This window comes from Penaeus vannamei, chromosome 21 (assembly GCF_042767895.1).
Source record: "Penaeus vannamei isolate JL-2024 chromosome 21, ASM4276789v1, whole genome shotgun sequence".
Classification (NCBI taxonomy): Eukaryota; Metazoa; Arthropoda; class Malacostraca; order Decapoda; family Penaeidae; genus Penaeus; species Penaeus vannamei.
In genome coordinates this window covers 4,341,357-4,351,356 of record NC_091569.1, presented here as the reverse complement: position 1 = coordinate 4,351,356, position 10,000 = coordinate 4,341,357, and the positions used below count along the sequence as shown (strand labels likewise).

The 10,000-nt window shown below is 34.0% G+C and overlaps 1 protein-coding gene across 1 annotated transcript in view; it reads right to left on the bottom strand.

Moving 5' to 3' along the window:
• LOC113812504 (F-box only protein 32) overlaps positions 1-10,000 on the bottom strand; it is a 40,903-nt gene that overhangs the window by 1,004 nt on the left and 29,899 nt on the right. Inside the window, exons 2-7 of the mRNA XM_027364408.2 lie at positions 9,701-9,830; positions 8,676-8,825; positions 7,558-7,767; positions 7,151-7,243; positions 6,838-7,007; positions 1-4,076 (exon numbers count right to left, since the gene is read on the bottom strand). The exon at positions 1-4,076 is cut by the window's left edge and continues 1,004 nt beyond it. Of these exons, the coding sequence (XP_027220209.1) occupies positions 3,872-4,076; positions 6,838-7,007; positions 7,151-7,243; positions 7,558-7,767; positions 8,676-8,825; positions 9,701-9,830 (958 nt within the window). The 3' untranslated portion in view covers positions 1-3,871. The remainder of the gene's footprint in view (positions 4,077-6,837; positions 7,008-7,150; positions 7,244-7,557; positions 7,768-8,675; positions 8,826-9,700; positions 9,831-10,000) is intronic.

Below are 10,000 nucleotides of genomic sequence, written 5' to 3'. Positions count from 1 at the left end.
TATTAAGATACCCCAAACAAAATATCACTTCCCACTGAATAGCAACCCCCTTATGTTAAATTTACAAAAATTACAAGCTTTTACAAATTTCTTTTGGAGGCACTTGGACCTGTAGAAACTCTTCATGTCAAGGGATAAGTTCCTGTGACTATGGCCTAAGAGGCATCTTGACATAAAATACAAATATTAAAAATAAGTAATCCAATAAATAACCAAGAAATATTTGAATATTCATAAGGAAAAATTATCATTGCACATATACACCAGCATGAAAAGGAAACTATTAAAATGTTTACATAGGTCTCAGTCAGTTCTCTTTGTCTACAACATAACTGACTGTGGTTGTTATTCTGAAATTTAAGGCTAACTTGTCTCAAACAATGTGTGTGACCATTTAAGAATCGTAGTCCAAGTTTAATAAAAGGACAGGAAGATGATATGAGGTGCCACAGTACAAGACAAAAACGTATCAATGCTCAAAAGTTGTAACAATGGATGCTGCCACTCTTTATCAATATCACATGAATAAGTTAAATTCTAAAAGTAACTGCCCAGGTTTAAAACTACATAAATAACTTATTTCTTAACTAATAAAAAGAGATCTTAATTCTATCAAATCTCCTGGACAGATGTATATGGACTAATTCTCTTGAATAGAACTTCAGTGTTTATCATATCATTATCAGTGGTTGATAAATAGTTAGCTTATAATGCATGTCAGAAAATCAGTCCATACACTTAAGGGTTCATCTGTACATCCCTGACTTTATCTTGTGTATATAAGTGTTATTCCCACAATTTCATTTTCCAAAAGAATTTGAAACTGCTATGATGTCCGTAATATCCATAAAATTATACAGAAATATGCTCTTTATTGATCAGCAGTTTCAAAAGATCATCTGTAACTTTATTGTCTGTTACATGTTACAGGGTTTTGCTATTGAATATCTGGAAAACTGTGTTGAATTTATGAAATATATGTCTCAGAACTGTGCCCTGACCCCAAGATATACTAAAGACTGAAAAGTCTAGTCACTGCATCTTCTGGTATCATAACATGCTGCATATAATTGCTAAGTAATATATTCAACTGTATTGCATATAAAGACAAAATAAAAAACCCAATCAGATTTTATATACCATGCAAGAACACTGTTTAGTGACCAACACTGTGTTGGTAGCATCATCACAAGCATGAATATGGAAAGGATATACATTTAATTACTTGTACTTCCTTCTCTAAATGTTGCAGAACTATTATCATATTTCTTAATATTTCTAATCGAATCAATAATTGCTAGTTATCATCAGCTTCATCTTATCTTTATGACATAAAAATGGATCAGATCTGTAAGTGAAGAAAGCTTTATATATGAACCTCTTCACAGGCTTTCTAAAAACTATTTTTACATAATACACATTGTCTTCTATGTTATTCCATATGTCCAAATTATGCAACATTTAGAGAAAATTGATCAATATTATATAAGATTATTTCAAGCACCTTTGACCTCATCCTTGAATTTTTCAATGTTTGCTGGTAGCTAACAGATATTACATTTAAATACATAGATATCATATATATCCATCCATTTGACCTCTCATCTTTAGCAAGATGGAATGTAGGACTAATATGTCACCGGTACACCCTAAAAGTTTTATAAAGTAACCCTTAAAACATTCAAAACAAATCATTACCCTTTTTTCTATAGGGTATTTCTAAAGCACAGGATCCTGCCAAGCCCACAAAAAAATATTTCCAAAAAAGGATTTCAAAGTGCCCAAGGCTATATATATATATAAAGAGAGAGATCAAGAATGAGCATTTGAGGGAGAAATTCATCTGAGGGCACTATAGCCAGGCAAGCGTCATATACCGCGTTCCTGAAATTCTTACAGGAAGCTCGGTTAAAATGAGATCACAAACTTGATTCTCAAAGGACATAATAACAATGAGAGCAGTTATATCTACATGAATACAAATCACAAGAAATTAATATCACATATTGTTCATGAATAAAGCCACTGTTAAAATCAGTTCATGCAATTAAGAGAACACAGGTTATCAGTTATGCAAATATAAGTAAAAAATAATGGTAGTTTGTCGTAAGTAGAGAAAATTATTTTCAAGGATTGTTTGTCTTCTATGTCCTCACCAAAAGTACTTATCAATAAAAATTAAACAGTTGCATTAAGAGATAATGAATACATATGTCAAGTGTCATGGTAGGAGAAAAATGATAAAGAGACAAACAGATAAAAATAATCATATAACAATAACAGTATCAATACTAATAATGATAAGAATGAAAATAACATGAACAAAAATAATAGTAATAGTAATAACAATAATAATAATAATATGATAATAATAACAATAACAATAATAACAGTAATAATGATAATATTAATAATAATAATGATGATAATAATAATAAAAATGATAATAATAACAATAATAATAATAATAATAACAATAATATTCTTCATCATCATCATCATCATACTCATCATTTTCAACATAGTCATCGTCATCATTGTTATTGTCGTCATTGTCATCATAACTGTCATGGTCATCTTCATAGTCCTCTTCATCTTCATCATCATATTTATTATTATCTTCATTATTAGCATCAATACTACTTTCATTATCATAATCATTACTACCATGATCAACATCATCATTCTGATTATTAATATCACCACATTATCATCATTATCTTTATTATTATTATCATAAATAAAGAATTAAAAAGATTTTAAGACACATGAGAGGCTAGCTGTTAAAGGTATCAGTTGCCAGTGAGAGAGTCCCTTTCATAACTCATTGTTGCAATATCAAAATAATTTAAGTAATATTGACCCTGCATTTGTCTATATTAGTGAATAAGCAGGATTGCTATTAAGTCCTTTCTATTCTTTCAAAGTCACAGAAACAAAACAACCATAATTACTGAGCTGAGTCATAGTGTTTTCCAAGACAGTCAGTGATAGGAGGCACTTTAATAAACTGCAGTCCGGTCATATAATTATCTACCAAATCACACACAACTTTCCAATGTCAAGTCTCAACACCCCTGTTCCTGCTTGCAATGTACATCGTCTCAAGCTCTATGTTTTCCTCTGAAAAGATCTGGACTTAAAATGCCTTAAATAATACCATTTTACGACACAATCTTATGTTAAATCTAAAAAAAACTAAATGGATGTGGAATGCCTTCAAAAGGAAATGATGTAACTTATACATTTTCAACTAAACAACTAAAGATTGAACAGCACTAGAAGGTAATAATATCAGCTGTAACTTACAGAATAGCCAAGTAATAATGGAACACAAGTATATCTGATTTTTTCCAAGCAGAACTCAAGTTAGCAACACCAAGGTATTTCTGAGTAAAAATTGAAGCTGTGAGGTGTCTACCCGGCCTGTTGTTCTGCTCTCTCTTGCCTTAATCTCTAATATCACATATCTTCCATATCCTTCTCTTTCCCTATTTTTACATATTACATTTAGGTCCCAGTACTAACCCAGCTGTATTCTTCATTTTTCAAAACTATTCAGTGTCATTCTCAACTGCACATATCTTATTCACAAAGCTGTGAAATGATGACTAGTTACCATATTGCCTGATAAGCTTTTACCTTTGCAATGAAATCTCTCATAAGAGCATATTCATATACTTTTAGAACACCATCTGCACAATAAGAACCCCAAAAGAAATAAGAATACTAACAGACGTACAAAAAATTATGCATATATAACAAATAAGACCAGCTTAGGAAAACAATTACAAACAGACCAACAAAAACAGTTCAAGATCTTCAGTATTAGTCCTTATCTTAATTCACAACCAAGAATATTTATGGCACATCAGAGGTGGAAGTACTTGAGAAACTCCTGTGGTGTTATGGCTATGTAAATGATGTCGGACTTCACCTCCTCTATCTGCTCTTCCATCTGCGCATTCTGGTCTGTATCTGTACGGCAAGGATGTCCATATGATTGCCAGAATAGACAACTGCAGTTCCGGCAAAGACATAGTTTCTCTGCATATTCCTCACGTAGTCCATAGGTTCTGTTGGATAGAGAAAACAATTTTTCTGTGAATTAATATATCTCACTAAATTAAGTTTTTGTCTTTACTACAGCCCATAAAAATCACAAATCTACTTCTTTCATTACACAGATTTCCTTCATTTGACATACAAGTACTATATTCATGCTAAAGGAAATATATCTGTCAACTTAATCTACTCAATTAAGGATTACTGATTTTCTGCATATAGTTAACAGGTGCCCCTAGCCCTTCCAATGTCTTCCTTTGCTAGATAACACAACAGGACTCATAGAGTCTATAGGTGCATAAATAAGGATATAATAAAACATGGCACAAGCAATACAAATTTTGCAGCTGTTAGAATATGTGATCTGGGATTTTTTATGACCTGATGATAGTAATTTTTCGCACTGTACGTATTGTGTCCCATTTCCCATTGTTGTGTTCAAGCAAGGTGTTTTCCCCCATCTTTTCTCTAGCAAAAATGAGACCCTGTGAGAGTGAACTTATAAATGTGCTGCCATCTGGTATTTTTGTTCAGCCAAACACTCTATCCACCCATCCCCCTAACCCTTCTATTGCAATCCTCTCCCTCCGGCCTTCAAGAATGTAAGGCTTGTTTTCAGCCTCTATCTAATGTAAACAAGAAGTGACTAAGAGCTGTGTGTTTGCTTCACACAGTCCCTCAGCCACTTCTATACCGGTCTCACAGTGAAACCGTTGGTTAGACACATTGTCCTGCCAACTGTACCCCATATATAAATAAATGTTTTGTTGATAAGTTCCTATTCCCATGCAGAACATGCTATCTCCATAATCTCCATAATTATACTGCTATAATTTTGCATCATTCTAATGGCTTACTGTGTGGTACAGAAAAACTAGACCACAATTTCCATAATCTCTAGGAATTGCTGTTATAATTCTACATTATTGTAAAGATTTACTGTGTGGTACAGAAAAACTAGACCAGACAACAAGGCCATGAAAGTTCAAAAAAGAAAATGTTAAACATGAATGAGGATTTCTTTAATGAACCACATCAGACAGACCAGAAAGTATTGTAAAATGTGAAATCGGAAACGCCCTTAAAAGTTTATAGAAAAACAAGGTGTGACAGTATTGTGAAATCTATTTTGGTAGCCTCTGGGAATATAGGTATAAAAAAAATTGAGAACATTTTAAACAAAATAACTTAATCCAGATGCATTCCCTAGCAAATGAAAGAATTAGTATTCATTTCAATCAGATGCAAAATAATGAAAATTATGGGAAAGGTTTCATTGAGTTAAATACATTAAAATAATGGACTTTGAAAAACTGGGTGTTGATACCAAAACTAGAATCTTGATAAACCTACATTCTGAACAAGTAGCTGCCATATAAAAAAAAAATTCAAATGGACATAAATCAAAAGAGGTATGAGACAAGGATGTATAATATAAATCTATGTAAAATCAACCATGCAGAAACAATGAACAAGAACCTTTTTCATCATTAATGGCATAAATTTTCAAGAGATCCGATATAGAGATGACTTTCTTGCAGTTAGTAAAAACAATTTAAAACAATATTTGAGAATACCAAAAGAAGAAAACTAAAATCATGTTATTCTTCAAGGGTAAGATGGCACCAAACTGCACGATCATATTAGATGGAGCAGAACTTTAACAAGTAGAAAAATTCATCTATCTTAGCAGCCCTTTAACCTAAGACATTCATACATACAAAAGAAAATATAAAAAGACATGAAATGTTCTATACCATCAATCTTGACATACTGACATCAGATTAAGCAAAGAAGATACAATCTGCTGACAAGCAATGGGGATGTGGATTTACCGTGTAACAAATAAAACATTGACAGATAAACTGCCAAAGTGCTGGTACCAATAAGATAAAGAAAAATCCTCTCTAGACTGAAATGATGCCGTGGAGTTACTGTGGTTGGCATGCGATAGGAGTGGCTTCAAAAGCAAGGTTGCCAACATAAGACAACACTTCAAGAAGACTGTGTAGTATGTATCTGACATTCGAAACTGAAATATAAATTTTATGGTGTAAAAAAATCAAGCTCCTTTAATATGAAGAGCCAAAATATGTCATTCTGAAGCCTGAAAAGCCATGGCTAATCACAGCCAGAGGTGTCTTTTGCAAATGAACCACTCACATCTAATCACATCATGATGAACCTGGCCCCAAATACCTAATGGCAAGTATCCATACCACACCAAGTCAAGGCTCCTCTAAGATGTTTGCATTAAACTAATGTTCTCTCATTTAGACCTGACTGTGGTCATTGAGTAGATAAAGGTTTAAAGCTGTGGTTCTTAATCACTATACTACCAGACCTAGGAATTAGTTCTCTCTTCCATGTCCTCCTTGCATTTTAAAATAAAATTCGACCTAATACATTTCAAGGAGTGTTCAATAAGTATGAAACATGTTAAGCCTAAGCAGACTATATAAAAGTTAATCATTAAAGGCAATATTTTTCCACTTTTCCACAAGGTTTGTGCCCCTCTTGCCAATGGTTCTAAACCCTCCCAGTTAAGAACCATAGGCATAACATCTCTTTTTAGCTTCATTTTCTGAAAAATCATGTATGCTGTAGTTAATTGCAGAGACAGCAGAGTAAAATGTATATTTCCCACACTTCCCATTTTCTACTCAAGTGGCTGACAGCATGCAAAGTCTGCCCTGTGGCTTGGTATGACTTGGGGAGAACCCCTAGTGAATGGGTTAGAAGTTAACCATGGCTAGCTAAAGGGATACTGACCTTCTTAATCTGTTGTAAATTTGCTGCCAGTTCTTCTGCACTTGTAATTCTTTATGGACCTGAATAACATGTTCTATCTGCGCTGGAGTCCAATGAAATCGACATAATTGGCGCCAAATAGTTTTTTCTTCACTAACTTTTGCCATTACACTGTATGCCTGCCCTGCAGACTAAAGAAAAGCAAGAAAAAATAATGACCATTAAAACATGAATTTTTCAAACAAAATCTTAGAAATATAATGGTATTATCAAGATTACACATATACACACTTACATGTACACAAACACAAAGGTTTATTGGAATAAAAAGTACCTGAATATCTCTGTGATTATCAAGACGTTTTAATATTTCCCGAATGCACTCCTCAGGAACCTCTTGTAAGGTAGGATGCATATCATCTCCAGGCTGTTATGGTATAGAAAAATCTGTGTTTATTCAAAAATAAATGTTATACTCTTAAGAATGCAAATGAGATGGATGCTAAATAAAATGCTGTGCATCATAATATTTCTTCAGTGAAAAGACATCTCTTTTAAAAATCAGAAACATTAATGAAAGAAAACTCCTTTTACTATCATCTTATTACACTATCCATGGAAAAATCCTGTTTTACCAGTCTATTAAGGATTAGACATTCTTTTATGAAATACATATAAAAAAAAATACATCGTAGGAAAATAAAAAAATAAAAAAAAACTTTTTTTTTTATGTTGACATACCTGCTGGATCTGTATGGTAGTAGCAATGGCATCAATCCCCTTGAGACGTTGCGTATGTTGTTCCCAGAGAATGGTTGACCCGAGCTTGCTTCCCCAAAGGTAATCCTCTAATCTCTTCTTCAGTTCCTGTAGGAGGTGCTGCAGGAGGTGCACATTCTGCTGACTCCTGGTGACTTCGTGAGCCACCTCTTCCAGCATGCCAAACAACATCTGGAATGTTGCAAGTCTCAAAATTATCTCTTTTTATTTCCTCTCCCCATATTCTGACTAAAAAGTGAAGCAAGGATTAATTTAACAGTTGAATAATGTGGCAAAGGCAAAATATGAATTCCTATTAATGAATAAATGTACAAAGAGCAAGGGACAAAGCATGAATGAGAAAAGTGAGTGAGGGAGAGAATGAGAGAGTGAGAGTGAAAGAAAGAAAGAGAGAGAGAAGGAGAGGGAGAGAGAGAGAGAGAGAAGGAGAGGGAGGGAGAGAGAGAGAGAGAAGGAGAGGGAGAGAGAGAGAGAGAGAGAGAGAGAGAGAGAGAGAAAGAGAGAGAGAGAGAGAGAGAGAGAGAGAGAGAGAGAGAGAGAGAGAGAGAGAGAGTGTGTATAGAGAGAGAGAGAGAGAGAGAGAGAGAGAGAGAGAGAGAGAGAGAGAGAGAGAGAGACAGAGAGAGAGAGAGAGAGAGAGAGAGAGAGAGAGAGAGAGAGAGAGAGAGAGAGAGAGAGAGAGAGAGAGAGAGAGAGAGAGAGAGAGAGAGAGAGAGAGAGAGAGAGAGAGAGAGAGAGAGAGAGAGAGAGAGAGAGAGAGAGAGAGAGAGAGAGAGAGAGAGAGAGAGAGAGAGAGAGAGACTTTGTATTTTCCTTCATCAATCTATGTGATTTCAAAACCATTCATGGAGAAAAATGGAAGAGGATAATATAATAAAAGAAAGACAACAAAAAGAAAATTTTAATGTATTTACCATAGTTACCAATGACTATATGAGCCTAAAAAAATTGTTTAAGCCTCAATATAACAAAATCAAAGTAAAGATTTCCCTTCCTTTTTCAGTCTTTCAAAAGTTTCATTTATAGAAATTTGATAATAAAAAGCCCTTAATATATCTGAAAAAAGTAATATAGCCTACCTTCTGGGCTCCTCCAGAGAGCGTAGAGAGCTTTTGTGTAATCAGGAGATCCAGCAATTTGCAAATATATCTGAAGCGACGGTTATCACGGACCGCATTTATGAAGTCAAGTTTCTTCAGTGTCTCCCCTAAGCCATTGAAACCAGCCACCTGCAAAAAGCATGAGCCATTACAACCTACAGCACTCATACAAATTTCATCCTAACACATGTTATAGCATAGGCAGAGGAAGGTATATGAATTGGGGGGGCAAATTAGGTTCCTAGGGGATGCTGGCCCCTGGCAGAGGACAGCACCCCAGTGTTGGACCAGGAACGCCCTGGGATTTAGCAGTTTTAAAGAGATAAACTCATTAATTTCTGCATCAAAATATCAGACATATGTTAGATAACACTTGACATAATGGCAATTTCATTTTGCATAGACTCAGTTATAGCTGCCCTCTCAGTTACAGTGGGTCAGTGTTCTCAATAGCTGGGTAGCTAAGGAATTGCACTCTTTGTTTCTTTATGGGGAAATGTCCTCAAAACTTGAGGAGTGGGGGTGGGGCAGAACTTGAGTCTTGCCCCCTTCGATTCAAGAATGGAGGGGCAATTGCCTCTCCCCTGCCCCCCCCCCTTTTCTTACACCTATGCTATACCCCTTTTTTCATCAAAATAAAATTGCCCTTATCAGGATATGGTGATGATTGATTATATAGTTGGTGATACTATTTGAATAATCGGCTTATTAGGGATAATGAAAATTTGAAAGACAACAATGATATTCAGATATTTTGCATTCAGTCAGTTATGACTACCATATTGCCTAATAAAAAAATTGTATAATTATAATAACAGTGATAATAATAATAATAATAATAATAAAAATAAAAATAATAATAATAATAATAATAATAATAATAATAATAATAATAATAATAATAATAATAATAATAATAATAATAATAATAATAATAATAATAACAATAATAATAATGATAATAATAATAATAATAATAACAATCATAAATCAACACAGCTCACCTCTTTGGTGTTACGTGTATAAATACGGCAGTAGGGCTGAGGGGCCATGATTTCCCCACGACTGCCTCGACGAGTTATCAAACTTAAGGCATCAGGGTCTACATTCTCCTGGTTCTCCTCATCTGATAAGCTAGAAGGACATGATGTGACTTTAGTAACTGGTAGAACATACTGGATTTCAATTACTGGCTCAAATTAGAACTTACTCAGGTTCACGTATTGCTTATAAATAGAAGAAATTTTAAACAAGAAAAGATATTTAAAGCTCTGATAATTGTTACATTAGTTTTCATTTTCATT